Source organism: Sabethes cyaneus, chromosome 1 (assembly GCF_943734655.1).
Source record: "Sabethes cyaneus chromosome 1, idSabCyanKW18_F2, whole genome shotgun sequence".
Classification (NCBI taxonomy): domain Eukaryota; kingdom Metazoa; phylum Arthropoda; class Insecta; order Diptera; family Culicidae; genus Sabethes; species Sabethes cyaneus.
Window position 1 is genome coordinate 14,107,517 of NC_071353.1, and position 16,477 is coordinate 14,123,993.

Consider the following 16,477-nt stretch of genomic DNA (forward strand, 5'->3'; position numbering starts at 1 on the left):
ATACTTATAATTGTTTGAACTATTAGTTTTTTACTATTTTTGGGATTATTTTGAAATAATGAAAATTTTCATGGCACCGATTTCAGAATGGAAAATCAGCTCTGGTATCGTTACCAGCTATGTCAAAGGGATTTGTTTCGATATAAGACAAAATTGTTTTATATCGAATTATCTTATATCGAGGTTGTTTTATAACGAGGCTGTCTTATATCGAGGTATCCCTGTATTTTGGCTTCGAGTATTCTATAATCATCTTCTTGTAGATATTCGATTGTTTTTGTTTTATGTTTGATAGAAGCAGATGGCGTAAACAACATGCAGGTTTCTGTGGCAACTGTGAAATGTTTTAGTGAAAATGCGTCGATTGCTTTGACATACATTGATAACGGTAGCTAAGCAAAACAATTTCACTCTTAGTGATGTGAGCGCCACGTAACAGGTGGATTACCACTTACTTGCAAAATGGCGGTTTCAGATTTTACACATCGCGCGAAACTAAGATGAATGTCTGTTCTCTGTGATTTAGGTATTGACCTAAAGCTTCAAAATCATCCTTGAAACCCGTTCTGCGATGCTCCGTTGGTTCCCGGCACGTACAGCCAGCAAGGAACTATTTTCTAGAGGGCATTCACGCGCCCACCTGCCACCAGCATAATAATTACTATTCTGGTATCCAAAAAATACAAAATATATCTTCAAATATACCTTAACCAATAACTAAAATACCCCAACACTTAACTATAATTCTAGCATCTGAAAAAAATGTACGAAAATCTATTATTTTTCGGTCTTCCAGAGTAGGGTCCCCCCTTAAAGGTGTTAGGAGCCGTGCAAATATTACGTAACACCAAAAACGCCATTTTCACAAGCCCCCCCATTCCCTTGCAACAATTTGTGACAATTGTTTCTTAAACCCATACCCATGCCCATAACGCGTAACTTTTACAACTGCATGTATGCTCGATCGCTCTGCCGATGATTGCGATACAGTAGCTTATAGTAATTTAGCCACCCCATAGGCAGGCAACCATGTTTTCGCTGCCAACATCTCGTGTGTGCGAAAATGAGATAGCATCCCAGGTAACCAATAAGCATTAAAATAAGCAGTAAATCAGTCGTTTATTAGCATCCCTGGCGTTTTATACTGCAGGTTGTTGTTTATCAGCTTTTTAACTGCATAACTGTTGTAAATTGGCATGCACAATTCTATTTAAATTCTTCTTGTTGGTAACTAGCTGCAAATAAGCATTTTCAGCACTATAAGAGGGCTAGCAGTAAAGTAGCCGCATATTTTGCCAAAATAGCATTTAAGGCAACTTAAATGCTTATTGGCTTGCTTTTAAATTGCATTGGAAATGCTTATTGGTTACCTGGGATGTCAGCACTGCGTTTCACTCAACTCCCAGCAGTCTGATTTGGGCCCGCTGTCAAATTTTGAGCCCAGGACATGCTGTCGCTGACGTTCACTGCAGCTCGTTATAGAGATGTCAATGGGGTGAATTTAGCTCACAAATCTCGGGTAATTACACGACCCAGGCACAATAAAAAACTCTTAAAATAAAAAAGTATTATTTACTCAATTTGGTGCAAAAATCCGAGAGCGTGTATAAATTTAATTTGTTTTCGCCTGGCCGTTTTCGTCATTTTCTCGGTCATTTTCAGCAAATTTTCACTTTTCAGTGTTTGCGTGATTGATGATAGCGGTTGTCAATAATTGACATTTTTGTTGCATTTGAATACCTTTCGAGTTTCGCATTCGCAATTTAGCATAGTCCGTAAGCTCAGTAAAATAATTACTTTTTTCGCTAATTTGTGATATTTTTTTTGATTTCCTAGCAATGTCAAAGTGTAAGTATCACCTATTAGATGAATAATTCCCCATTGTTTAATATGCTTTATCCAGTAGTTATCACCGAGGATGATGTTGCTATTGGGTATTCATCAGAACAAGATGACGATTCAGACGCGGAGCTAGAACCAAAAAGCATTGTGTCTGTCAAGGATCCCACTGAGATCTATATCGGCAACACCGGAAAGGTTTCTCCGGGTAAATTTTTCAATCTCTTCCTACAGTACGGAGTTGTACGTAGTATGACTATTTGGCGCACACACAACCATTTGTATCATGCTCGATTAAACTATCATAAACCTTCTTGTGCTAAGAAAGCCGCCGAAGAGCAAAATAATAAACTCTATAATGGGAAGCGACTTCGCGTATCGCTGCTAACGGAGAAAACCGTACTACAATTTCCAGCGGCGTTTCGGATTGATGATCTCTGTACCGGTAAGTTGAAACTATTGGTTGTACTTAGATGCCTATTTTATGCAAGACTTCTTGTATTTTCCACGGCAGAATGTACCGAAGAAGACATATACGATCATTTTGCACAATGTGGAACAATTGTTTTCGTTGTTAAGACGGGATTCTCTGCTTACATACAAATGAGTTGCACTCGGGATGCTATCCTTGCAACAGAACTAGAGATGATTTTGAACGGCGATCCGTACACTTTAAGTAGAATTTTCGTTGATGATCGTGGTAAGTATTTACTTACTAATAATAATCACAAAGTAAGTTTCTAAAGAAAACTTCCCTTTACTTTAGAGGACCATGTTCAGGTGCTAGAAGACATGAAGCGAATTAGGCATCGTAAGCCGTTCTTGATAGTCGAGAACTTCCCCGCGCTGGAGAAGGGAACCTCATTGAGTCAGTACAAAGCCTTCTTCGACGCGGTGGCAAGAATTCAACATTTTAAAATTGCTCCAACTGGCAACGAAACGGTTACGCTGGCACTTTGTGTTGCAAAATCCGAGGACCGTCATTTGCTGCTCGACAAATTCGACGGATTGCTGCACAAAGATAAGAAACTCAAACTCTATTCCACGGGAGCGCGCGCTACAATGAGCATTGACCATGCGATGCAGTTTGCCAGCAATAAAAGTTCGATTGTGGTGACCGGTATTCCGCCCTGTAAGTTTCAACAGCTTTGCGCAGTTTAAGCGACTCAAATCCTGAATTTTTTTTTCCTTCTAGACTACAAAGATTATGACGTCTTTAAGCTGTTTTGGAAATGCGGGGAAATCAATTTTCTTGAAAAATTTAATGAAAAGTGGCTCATTTGTTTCGAGAATGCTTCCGCGGTTTCGCTGAGTAACTTTTATCAGTTTATCATAAATAAGAAACGTTTACTAGTTGAAAGTCTTACACCAGGTTAGTTAGTTGGGCGTATTTTGGGGTGGTTATAACTGTATTAATTAATGAAACAATTTTAGCCACTATTCCCGCACAAACGACGATTAAACTGGAAAAATGTAGGTTGATCAGTGACCATTTATATATACTTTACCTAATTCTTTTCCTATTTTAGGCGAAGAGGAGCAACCTAAACCTAAAGGTTAAAATACCAGTTTCAGTTTTTGAGAAGTAAAATTAACAATATAATTTTTTCCCATAGAGCCGAGACCTGTTTACCGTTTTGGTCGAGTCGATGAGTTTATAATAAAAAAGATGCAATCTATTGACCAAGTTATCAAACAGAACACTTCAGAAACGGTGCATCCCGTAAGTGCTAGTCAATCAATCGAAAGTGTCAAATACCCAGTTCCCGCCCCGAAACATTCCATTGTGAAGCCGAATGTTTCCCGCGTGGTGCCTTCATTCGCACCGGCTATTGACGAAACCGAGGAGGAGTGTGATACCGACGATGGTAAGTTAGCGCTCAACTTCCGAGCTGAGCAAATTTCGGGAGTCGTTCACCAACTACTAATACGTTTTTATCGATATTTTTTCACTTATCGCGACATTCATATTTAGCTATGCCGCACCGCGAAAATACTTTTCGCGTTGATTATTCCCAGTTTCCGAATGTTCTCTCCTATGATGAGATCCATGAATTCAGTGCGAAAGAACCCGGTCTGACGCGAGAAAATGTGATAAAACTTCAGCCTAGGTCAATAGCCTTGAGCTGACCGAGAAGGTAGGGGAAAAACACGACGGCAAACACGAGTTTACGTTCGATGGGAAACCCCTCAAGCTACGGATTACTATGGAAGACAGAGCGGTGGAAGTAAAAATATTTGAATTTCCCGAAGATATCAGCAACGACCAGATTGCCGACTTTCTAGCCGAATACGCCGAAGTTATCAGTGTTCGTGATTTATTGTGGGATGACCGCTACAGTGATTTTGGTGCTGTTAAAACTGGAGTTCGTATTGCTCGAATGATACTGGCAAAGAACATGCCCTCCCTCGTGACAATCACAAAACACAAGGGGCAGCGGCAAACTTGCTTGCACTGCCACGAATTTGCACACATCGATGTACCGTGTGTGCAAAATAAAAAACTGCTGGTGCAAAAATGCGAAGCAGATCTGTCGTACGCAAGCGTAGCGAAGAGAAAACTGATCAAACCATCCAGTTCATTGACCAAACTAGCAGGTTTATCCAAACCAGCATTAAATCCGGTTGCACGAATTGCTCAGAGTCAGCATGCGGTTATAAATTTAACATCGGGTATGAATTTAACTTATACTACACTCCAAAAAAACACAATGCTGCCTCCCGCGGTACTTTCGACAGCAAAACTTCAGACAGTCCCCGCTGTCGCTTAACTTTTGCCGGCATCAATCTCGATCGGCAACATATTATCCCATCGTAGGACTGATGGTCATGAAACCGACAGCTCCCAAGCTTCACAAGTTTCGATCGGCACTCGTCGTTCACGCGGACACCCGCCAGGCAAGAAAATGAGAAACGCTGGAGAAGACACCGCCACTACTGAACAAGAACACGACAGAGTTTCTGATGTAGATATGCAGCATCAAATGGATCTCGTGAGCTGTAATACCGGAACACTCAATGTAACTCAATCACCAACCAAACCAAGCTAAGCGCCCTTCGAACGTTCCTTCGCTAGATATTCGTTCCGCGGAGCTAGATATTGTATTATAAGAAGTTAAGAACGAATAGCTTTCCTTGCCAGGCTACAGCATTGTCTGCAATGTCGACCAGTCGAGAAGAGGAACGGCAATTGCTTTAAAAGAGCACATAAAATTCACTCACGTCGAGAAAAGCCTAGACGGGAGATTGCTGGCTGTGCGTGTTCACAATACCACGCTATGTAAAGTATATGCCCCATCAGGCTCTGCACTTCGTGTCGAGCGCGAGCATTTCTTCAACAACACCATTGCCTAGTATCTCCGACAACACACCGCCAATATCATTCTCGGAGGCGAATTCAATTGCGTTATTCGACAAAGCGATGCCACAGGACAAAGTTTTAGTCCAGCCCTCCAAACTGTCGTCCAACAGTTACAAATGCATGATACGTGGCAGCAGCTTCGCCCACGTGACATCGGCTATACACACATCACACACAACTCTTCCTCTAGGCTCGACCGACTCTATGTAAGCGCCGGTCTCCGAGAACAGCTGAGATCAACTGCTATCCATATATGTTATTTCTCTGATCACAATGCCGTCACTGTGAGAATATGCCACCCTCTTCCCGATAGAGAACATGGACGTGGCTAGTGGTCCCTTCGTGCACATCTCTTGACTACGGAATATATTGACGAGTTCTAAGAAAAGTGGCAATATTTGACTCACCAACGCCGCAAGCTACTCGTCGTGGATGGAATGGTGGCTTTCGTATGCGAAACCAAAAATTACATCATTCTTTCGATGGAAGTCCAAAGTCGCTTTTGATAATTTTCATCGCGAACAGCAACGTCACTACGGGCTGCTACGAATTGCGTACGACAGCTATCAAAACAACCGCACCATGCTGGCTACTATCAACCGTCTAAAGACAGAAATGCTCGCGCATCAACGAGATTTCTCTGCAATGTTCGTGCGGATAAATGAAACCTACGCTGCTGGTGAGCCGTTGTCAACTTTCCAACTGGGCGAAAGAAGCCGCCGGAGAACTACATACTATAAATCAGCTGAGAAATGAGAGGAACGAGATCGCCGATGATTCTGCTGCGATACAGGATCATAGGGTGCAATATTTTACCAATCTATACGCTCGCGGTCATGTGGATGACGAAGCAGAAAACAGCCCATTTCGCTGCGAGAGAGTTATTCCCGAAGACGATGATGAAAACAGAGCCTGCATGAATTTCTCCATGCCATCCGTACAAGCGCACCAGGCTTTGGCTTACCAAAAGAATTTTTTCTGCGTACGTTTGACATTAGCCGCCGTGAATAGAACCTGATCTTGAACGAAGCACTCAGTTCAAATTTTCCGCCCCAGTTTGTCGGGAGTGATTGTTTTGGTTAAAAAATGCGGCACTGGGGAAACTGCACGTTCGTACAGACCAATCGGTTTGATAAATGTGGATTATAAAATTCTCCACCGCATTCTCAAACAACACCTAGAAAATGTGTTACGGGCGGATGGTGTCTTGACCGACTCGCAAAAATGTTCTAACGCTAGACGAAACATTTTTGAGGCTATGCTGGCTATCAAAGACAAAATTGCACAACTCAAAGCGACTAAACGAAAGGGCAAACTAACGTGCAATGAGCCACCAATAAGGATCTCAAATAATTTCGAGCCGGCGCAAAGCGATGTGATTCCGCGGTAATTGGCAATATCGTTTTTGTTTCCCTTTTTGAGCACATGAAAGATATAGGATTTTTTCCAGCATACTGGAAATGTTTGCTGAAGAAGCGATTGGTTAATAATAAACTGTAGAGGTTTCGAAAGAGTAGATGCACAATTTTTCAGTATAATCGACGGTATTCCATCCGGCCCGGGAGACACCGATGATTTCAACTGCTTCAAGGCAGCTTCAGCTTTATGTTGCGTAAAACTAGTTATGTTTATATCGCACACGTTTGCAGGAACGAACAAGGGCTGAAGCACTTCTACTGGCGAATACATTAGAGAATTGCTGAGCAAGAAGATTACAGATGTCTTCAGGATTGCTGGCAGATAGATCACCTAGTGACATTTGGGCAGGAAGTCCAGCTTCCTTGCGCTTCTCGTTAACGAATGACCAAAAACGTCTGGGATTTAGTTTAAGATGTTGCTGCTTTTGCAAGACATATCTCGAGTAAAGATGGCCGTTATGGGTTCTGTATCGACGACTGGCTCTAACAAACTCTTGTTTGGTGATCGAGTTCCGTAAACAGGACTACTTCTTCAGCGCTGCAGATCTCTTACGTTTCAAACGACTAAGCCACGAATTTGACCAGGGTGGTTTCCGCTTAGGCCTGGGTCGAGGGACGAAGTCGCGAAAGAATGATAAGAGCAGTTGGTTAAAAAGGGATACAGCCATATTCACATCAACCCCATTCAGGAACGACCAATCCGTTGAATGCAAAGCTTCGTTCAGGCCAGAAAAATCGGTGCGATAGAAATCAAACTCTCGTTCGTCAAGTACCTCTTCGTATCGAATGAGAGGTGGACAGCTAACCACGGCAATCGACGTCGGGCTGCGACCATGCGAAACCATCTCTTTCGTGGAGCATATGCGAAGGTACCGATGCAGCAGCTGACGCGCAGTAAAGTAAACGGCGGGCTTAACCTGCACTTACCTGCGCTTCAATGCAAGGCACTACTAATAAACCGGCATCTGCATGAGATAGATTCTATGACTTACTACAGATCCTTGCTAAATCAAACAAATCCCCCCCAAGCAAATCCCATCCCAGACCTTCCCTGACTGGAGAGCATTTCCGTATTTGAACGAACACTGTTCTTGAAAGTTTTGTTCGTATATATCATTCATTGACATATGTAATCAACCTATAGATACAGACGAACTAAAATTTGAATTTGAAATTGGAATTTAAATAACATATATTAATGTTTTACAAAAATCAAGATAAATAAACGTACTTATACAAAAAAAATGCAATATGTGTATAAACAAATGATTTTCTTCCCGTCCTATTTCTAGATTACAATGAAACAGATGGAATTTTGACACCACAAGACGAAAGAACAGTGTACATCGGCAATTTGCCGAAAGGCGTCACCGAAAACGATCTTCGCGAGTTGTTCAAGGGCAAACGCATTCAATCTCTGACGTTATCGTGCAACAGGGACTCATTTTATCCAACGGCTTCAGCGAGCATCACCTTCAGTACCAGGGAAGAGGCCGCCCAAGCTATTGCCCACAATCACGATTGCTATCGCAACAAACGCGTGATGATCGTACCTGCACGAGGGGCAGGAACTTACAGTTGTAAACGATCAGTTATGGTGAAGAACTTGACGACGAGTAATATTAATTTAATTTATCCAATCAGAGCAGAAAAGCATCATTTTTCTACTATTACTTTACAGGGATTAACGAAGAAGGTTTACTGGTAGAAATTGATAAGGTGTTCGGTCGTGATAGCGTTGTAGATTTGGTCAAACCTGCCCATTACTACGCATACGTTGAGCTCAACATAACTTCGAATGTGTATGGAAAGGTCGAACAATTGCGAGAAGTCTTCACTCTGCACCAAATAGACGTATATCCGTTGCACGCTTCAGTTCCAAAACATTGCATGACACCCAAGTTGATGCCTTTTGAAGTAGTACGAACCCGGAATGGTTTGAAACCCGCAAGTGAAAACGATCACAACGACCGTCACTTTGGGCCACACAATGCACATAAATGTAAGTATGCTTCTCTTCGCCCTATTAATTTGTCAAAGCTATGAAATTGTAATAGTAACATCCGTAAACGAACTACTACACTGGTTAGTGGATAAAACTGAAGTGAAGAAAATTTATTCTATATAATTTTACATAGGTTGCTAAGTTTATAGATGATCTGACTGGCTATACTACTTCTAACACTTCCCCTCAGACAGCTTCAGATAAACTCCTATACTCCTACGCAGAGTTTCTAGCTCGACCCGCTGTAGTGGGTTTGTGAGTATATCAGCAAGCTTCAGTAGACCAGTACTGGATATTTAAAACACCTTTTTCATTCAAATCCCGAACAAAGTAAGACCTTGTGTCGATATGCTTGCTTCTTCTTTCTATTCGGTCACTCTCCACCATCTTTATGCAGCTCTGATTATCTTCATACACCGTTGTTGGATCGATTAGCACTTCTCCTACTTCTTTCAACCAATCGTCTCAACCAGATGAGCTCCTGACATCCTTCAGCAAGTGCGATAAACTCAGCTTCTGTTGAACTTAAGGCAACACAAATTTGTTTATGCGAGCCCCATATAAATTACATCTCCGCCGTACAAAATGCGATATCCTGAGATTGGTTTCCTGTTACGACAATCGGTTGCCCAATCCGCATCGACGAACATCTATCACTTTTTGCACCTAGCTGAAATTGGTGTTCACATGTAGCATACGGGTAACGTAGAATCCTGTTCGGCTCATTCCAATCACATTGATTCGGATAGCTCGATTTTTGCGTCAAGATTGACGTACTTACTGCAATATCTAGTTTCGTGTGAACCGCTATCATACAGAAGACCACCTATCAAACTTAAATCGTCTTGGTTATTCGGTAAAAGCGATATCTCCTTCTTCGGCTGTAGGTAGCTTGGATCGATCGGTATCCTTGAAGGTGTGGCGTTTTCAAGACAGACACGTTTCACTAGTTTCCGGATGTATGCAGCTTGACTCAACTTAAATCCATTCTTGCTTCTTTCCACGTTCATACCAAGAAAACTATGAATGTCTCCAAGATTCGTGATGGTTAAATTTCTCTGCCGGTGTTTATATATGTATGCAAATTCATTTTCCGACTGGGTTACAATAACCATATCATCTACATAAATTAATATATATGCAAATACATCTTTGATTCGTCGTACATATAAACATGGATCATTTTTCATAGGTTGAAATGCCATAACTTTGAATATAGTATCTATTGTGTCATTCCATATTCGTGCTGATTATTTCAGCCCATATAAACTCCTCCTTAAACGGCATACGGACCGTTCATCACCCTCAGGTTGCCTCATATAAATAGTTTCTTCAAGTACACCATTCAAAAATGCACTCTCCACATCGACGTGTTTTACAATGGAATTCCTGCGGCTGGCTATGGTTAGTAGTAAACGAAAAGTTGCTTGCTTTGCAACTGGCGCAAAAACTTCATCGTTGTCAAAGCCATATTTTTGTGAAAAACCTTGCGCTACTTTTCGCGCTTTATAATCAATCACATTTCCCTTATCATCGTGCTTGGTTTTAAATAGCCATTTGCAACCAACAGCTCTCTGGTCAGCAGGAAGTTGCACTAATTCGCACGTATTATTATTTCATAGTGCTCGATACACTTCGTCCATTGCAATTTTCACCTGATAAGCTTCCTCACGCCGCAACGCTCCTGCTGGTGTTCGAGCATCACACGATTGGATGGATATCTGTCTGCTAACTTTTAAACCTTGCAAAAACCTTTTTGACTCGTAGATGCTGCATCTTGCGACAAATCATCTGAAGAACAGTGAAACGGATAGTCTTTATTCGATAAAATAAAGTCACGGTGCTTGCCTGGAATCACGCGCTCCCTTTCGCTGCGCCTCAACACCGGTGACCCTCATGGATATGAAGATTATTGCGACGGGAGCGCCATAACAGTCATACATCGCCAGCTGTTTCTTCGGAACTTTCTCCTGTACTTGTTTCTGCATGCGAAAAGAGTTCACTTTCGGACTCCGATGACTCACTTGTCGCAATTTCAGGTGCTCCAGTTGCCGCTGGTATACCCAAAGGCGTTGATGTATCCGTCCTTTCCGTGTTGACCTCGTTAAAAGCTAAGTGTACATAAGTTCGCGTTCGTAACGATTTTGCTTCTGACGACTGGGATTCTGATGTTGCAGATTCACTCATGAAAATTACGTCTCGACTCTTGAATACGCTATTTTTCACAAGATCATACAGGCGATAAGCTTTATTATGCTCGTCAAAGCCTACTAAAATAGACTGTTGATTTCATATCCCACTTCTTTCGTTTTGGTTTGGGAATGTGCGCCATTGCCTTTGTTCCAAAAAATTGAATGTTGGACAAATCTGGTCTGATCCCAGTCCATGCTTCTTCAGGTGTTAAATTGTGCCCTTTTGTTGGTGAATGATTAATAACGTATGTAGCAGCTGTCACCGCTTCCGGCAAGAATGACTTTGGTAACTTCGCCTCAAACAACATGCATCGTGCTCTTTCAACGACTGTTCGATTGACGCGCTCCGCTAGTCCTTTTTGTTCTGGTGTGTATACTCGGTAGACGTTTTCTGTACTATTCCCAACTCTGCCAAATAATGCTGGAAGGATTTATTCTTAAACTCCTTACCATTTTCGCTACGAAGAATCTTTATTTTGCAACCAGTTTGTCTCTCGGCTAAAGCATGAAAGCTTTTAAATGCACCTAGAACTTCCGCTTCAGATTTCGTCTTCAGAAAGTAGATGAAAATCCTCCTTGTTTTATCATCTGTAAATGACACATAATATCGATTTCCACCGAGCGATTCTTCTTCCATCGGGCCGCATATAGGTATCCGTGTGCACCAACTCCAAGATATCCTTTGCCCTACGTCCTTTTTTCGGAAAAAGGTAGCCGGGTCTGTTTTCCCATAGCACAAGTAACACAATCACCAACGGTTGGCTCATGTATTCCATTTGCTAAACCGTTCTTAAGAAGTTTCAAGTTACGAACATTGGCATGTCCCATTCTTCCGTGCCACAAGTCTTTTTTTTTATTTTTTTTTTACGAGTTGGGAAATCTGCTGAGCACCTTAGAAGATACGGTACTATCAGACACCTGAAAAGATACCTCAGGGAGTGGGGTTTAGGTATCCCGACCCCCCTAATGGGGCGTGAGGATCCCGACCCACTAAAACCCTACTCGAGTCTCCAGCCTCAATCCCCCCTGGCACCACCTTATCGGTATTACTTCAGGGAGGGGCTATTGTGCTTAATGCACTCGCTTAGATAACTACTGGACTATGGTAGTTAGGCTGTTTATTCGCCGTTGATCGGCTCTCCAGTGGTTTTGTAGCTCGAGTACAATCTGGGTAGCAGCCGCATTGACCGCTCCCCAGATGTCCGAGCTGGAACACATCTTTTGGACTAGGTTATCCGGGGTAGTGTCCTGTCCGCTCACTGCCATCATGCTGCTTCTCGCGCCCGCGAAACGAGGGCATATGAAGAAAGCATGTTCTGCCGTTTCCTCAACATCCACGCATTCGGGACACGCGGGGGACTCCGCATGCCCAAACTTATGCAGATACTGTCTGAAGCAACCATGCCCTGACAGAATCTGTGTCAGGTGGAAGTTGACTTCGCCGTGACGCCTGTTGACCCACCCAGATAGTTCCGGGATAAGTCGATGTGTCCACCGACCTTTTGTGGAATTAGACCATGCCCGCTGCCATGTGGTCATCGAGGCCGATCTTGTGGTACTCCGTATGCCTCTAGTTCCACGTTGGTTGAAGCACTCTACGTCTTCGCTGATGATAATGCCAATAGGCATCATACCTGCTAAGACGCAGATTGCGTCATGTGAAACTGTGCGATACGCACTCGCCACTCTCAAGCACATGAGACGATAGGTGCTTTCCAGCTTGGCTAGATAGCTTTTGGTACCTAACGCCGATGACCACACCGGTCCGCCATACCTAAGTATAGACTGGACCACGTTGGCTAATAGCCTTCGCTTGCTGCCATATACCGCAGAGCTATTAGACATCATACGAGACAATGCCGAAATAGCTGTGGAAGCCTTCTTGCAGGCATAGTCGACGTGGCTCCCGAACTTGAGCTTGTCGTCGACCATGCCACAAGTCTAGCTTCGGTGCAACCGTAGTTAGAGATAATGCTAAATGCTCATTATTCTCTTCAAAACGAAACAATCTATTTTCGACATCATGCCAGCCAGTAGTGATTAACTCACCGAATTGATTAGTAACTTGAATGCCTTTACTGTTAAATTTAACTTCGTGGCCGCGACGAACAATTTGGCTCACTGATTGCAAATTATTGTGATCAATTTAACAATTTGACTAACCTTAAATGGAAGCACCCGAACCAAATATTCATCCGTTGCTATCGAAACTGTTCTTAGTTACGCTTACATTTTGGACCTTTCGGAAAATCAGCTGCCCTATTTTCGGCTACGCTTTGCTTCTGCCTTGGCTTAAACAGTTTTCTGCCTAAGAATGCATTTTTCTCCATTAACGATTGTGATCCGCCTTGAACTTCTTGAAGCAATTTAGTTTTAATACTATCGTCGGTAATCGGAATACCTGAAGTTTCTAACGCCATAATTATAGGCTTGCACTCTTCCGGTAGTCCTGCCAGCAGTAAGGAACAAATCCATACTTCGGAAATTTCGAGTCCTGCGCCCCGTAGCTGATGGGCAGTAAATATAACTTCCCTTACGTAATTCTCAACCGAATTACACGAAGTTAGGCTTGTGGTGATCAATTTTCGAAGGAGTCCCACTCGTCGAGTTAATTCCGTGTCTTCGAATGCTGCGCCGAGTTTCGCCCAGACTTCTCTAGCCGTATTCGCCTCTTTGACATGCACGTAATTCACAGGATCCAAAAGTAGTATAATCTTAGCTCGTGCTTTTCGGCACTTCCGCTCGTAGACTGCTGGCTGCGTTCCATCTGCATTTTGAATTGGCTTCACAACTTCCCAGAGTTCTTCTAACTCCAAAATAGTTTCAACGACAAAGTTCTAAACTTTGCTGAACAGCTTGAACATTTCCACCTCCATTGGCCATTTTTGGTAATGGGCCTATAGCCTAATAGTAACAGCCGTAAACGAACTACACTGGTTAAAACTGAAGTGAAGAATATTTATTCTATATAGTTTTACATAGTTACTAAGTTTGTACATAGATGATCTGACTGGCTACTGCTTTTAACAAATTGTTCTTTATCGACAACAGTGTTTGTTGGCAATATACCACGGGATGCAACGGCCGAGGATGTCATCGACTATTTCAACAATTTTGGCAAAGTGGTCGATTACGCACCAATCGAGAAAAAAAGTTGCTATTTGCGAAAATCAGCAATATTAAGTTTCATCAATAGCAACCACGCGCAAAATGCCTACCAACTGAACCACTTTTTCGAAGGTTCCCTGCTGGAGCTGCATCCGATGGATAGCCCCCCTTGGGACTACCTGCCAGATGTGGGAATAATAACCGTAAAGTCGCACAGTCCGTGTAAGTTCTGTACCATAAACACTTTCGATGTTCGTTTTACAGAGTGCATTTTTGTTTTTAGTTTTAACCAATGACGAAGTACGGCAAGCTTTTCGCAAACGCGTGCGTTCGGCTCAGTTCCGCTTTCTACGGTTTGATGCATTCGATGACCGAGCCAACTTAATAGTAAAGTACACACGATCCAACAGGAACGTATTTGATGTCCTTGCCAGTATAAACACGATTAGTGATGAGGCAGTGTTAATTGTTGGTAAGCACATTGGTTTTTCATCAATATCAATATTGCTTGAATCGCTTGAATTATCTTCCCATCAGATGGTTTGGATCTGTCACATCCAACTGGGGCAGAAGCGCCGGAAAGTAGAAAAATTTCGAAATCCCGTAGCCGTCGGAACAAAGAAAAATTTCTTAGCTATGTCGTATACAAGGAGAATCTCAAAGAAGACATGGAAATGAAAACTAAATCAATCAGCGAGGAAGCCGCTCCGATCAAGCGATTCTACAACGACAAAGCGAGTAAGTTTTCCCTATCTTTTTTTTTACTAAAAATAAAGTCTAGCATTCAAATACCTGCTAACATTGCAGTACAAATCAATAACGTACCCATGGATGCCACCGTGCAGGACCTGCGCAATCTATTCGCGAAATGCGGCGATATTACGGATTACGAAGCTATAGTTCTGCGCGAAGATCGAAGTAAAATCTGCTTTGTAACGTTCGATGTCGATCTCGGTGCCGACTTAGCGTGCACGTATAATCAGCGTTCGCTCCACGGAAAGCGATTACTGATACACCTGGCAAAAGAAACCATCCGAGTGGAACGGAACAATTCGATACTGATTGAACAGCTCAACCAGGAAACATCGAACGAGCATATCTACAATGCTCTAAGCGGCCTCGGAGGGATAAAGTACATACAAAAGATGTCACCTTATACGGCGATTGTCTGCTTTACGGATAAGGACACTGCCACGGAGTCTCTGAAAATTCGTTCGATCGAAGATTCCAACAGACTGATCATAAATCTATGCTATGCCGGTAGGTTGAAAAAAAATCCCACCAAATTACAGTACTATAAACATAGATTTTAATTCCAGAGTATGACGCCCGATTCTTCCAAAATTTTACGTTAGCAAAGGAAAATATTTCCGAGGACGTTCTGCGAAAAGCCCTAACACCTCGGATAAGACCGGAATACCATCAATCGATGATTGAGCGCCAAACGCTTGACGAGCTTTCAGACAGTGACCGATTGCAGCTTTCCAATGCAATTTTGCTAGCCCAACAGAACATCCCTGGGTTCCAAAATATGTCCATTCCCGAGCAGATTAACGCACTGAATGCAGTTTCCAACGCTTTCCCGCACAGACAAAGCTACGTTAATTTAAATCAACATCAAAAGGAAAACTTACTCAAAATCACAAGGTCACTTCAACCTCAACCTGCTCTGAACGTTAACCAAACGGTGGGCGTGCCCCCGCCAGCCAAGCAAATCCGACTAAATCCACCACCTAATCTATTTCCTGCAATCCAACCCTCTGCTTCACCTTCCGGCATGGCAATGAACGCCCGACACGTAGCGCAAATACTTCCGTCTTCTGGGCTACTGATGCAAAGTGGACCGCTGCAGGCACCCGCACTAGCAAGCGTTCTTCCATCATGTCCTCCCCCAATGGTTCCGCCCGTAATGGTACCTCCCGTAGTGGTTCCTCCCGTTTACCAGCGTATGCCAGCACCAGCACCAGCAGCAGCACAGATGGGAAATCAACCTTTTCGCGGACCGCGTCCCAGTGCCCAGTGGGTTCAACAGGTTGCTTCGATGGCATACAATGCGACGATACCGCCAGGCCCGATGATTCGAAAACCGTATCCTGGTTAGAAGGCTCGTATTCTCTGTATGGACTGAGTTGTGATGTGAATCGAATTAGCCGATAGGACAATGTATTATGCAGACTTCGTCTCTGTTCTTAGGCTAATGAGAGAAAAAATAAAAGCGATGAGAGATTTTCTACCGATTTTAGGTGAGCTTTATTTTGTTAATTTATACTGAGAACCCATCTAGTTTGCTAAATAAGTTTGTGACAAAATTCAAGCCAAACTTCAACTTGGATTTTAGCCCGCACCTTGATATAAAGCTGGACTTTTTGCCACAAGCAACATGCTGGTAACATCCATCGAAGTAGCCGCGCCTGCGGTTACAAGTAAACAAATGGGAAAATTCATGAATCGATTCATTCCTGTTTCACAGAATGGCTGGAAATCATGACATCCGCAAGCTTATTCTCCAGCAGATGGTGAAACAAAACGCTCATTTCATGACCATGATGGATCG

General features: G+C 42.9%; 1 protein-coding gene across 2 annotated transcripts; it reads left to right on the plus strand.

Annotated features, from left to right (window-relative positions):
• The first annotated feature begins 1,755 nt into the window (after window positions 1–1,755).
• Window positions 1,756–16,154, plus strand: LOC128737373 (uncharacterized). Of its 2 annotated transcripts, none has more exons than XM_053832001.1 (15): window positions 1,756–1,848; window positions 1,904–2,284; window positions 2,354–2,539; window positions 2,606–2,971; window positions 3,035–3,211; window positions 3,274–3,312; window positions 3,369–3,395; window positions 3,456–3,707; window positions 7,911–8,234; window positions 8,300–8,620; window positions 13,867–14,145; window positions 14,207–14,395; window positions 14,461–14,661; window positions 14,731–15,183; window positions 15,243–16,154. In XM_053832001.1, the coding sequence occupies exons 1-15, from the start codon at window positions 1,839–1,841 to the stop codon at window positions 16,022–16,024; spliced, it is 3,987 nt and encodes a 1,328-aa protein (XP_053687976.1). In that variant the 5' UTR covers window positions 1,756–1,838; the 3' UTR covers window positions 16,025–16,154. The 2 variants fall into 2 exon arrangements, with proteins under 2 accessions (XP_053687976.1, XP_053687984.1); XM_053832009.1 differs by having other exon boundaries at window positions 1,763–1,848; window positions 1,907–2,284.
• The last annotated feature ends 323 nt before the right edge of the window (window positions 16,155–16,477 follow it).

What these genes read in the sequence shown, in the direction of transcription:
- LOC128737373 (XM_053832001.1), top strand. An exon ending in GGTGACCGGTATTCCGCCCT is followed by an intron (nt 2,972 to 3,034) that starts GTAAGTTTCAAC and finishes TTTTCCTTCTAG; the next exon opens with ACTACAAAGATTATGACGTC. An exon ending in ATTCTACAACGACAAAGCGA is followed by an intron (nt 14,662 to 14,730) that starts GTAAGTTTTCCC and finishes CTAACATTGCAG; the next exon opens with TACAAATCAATAACGTACCC.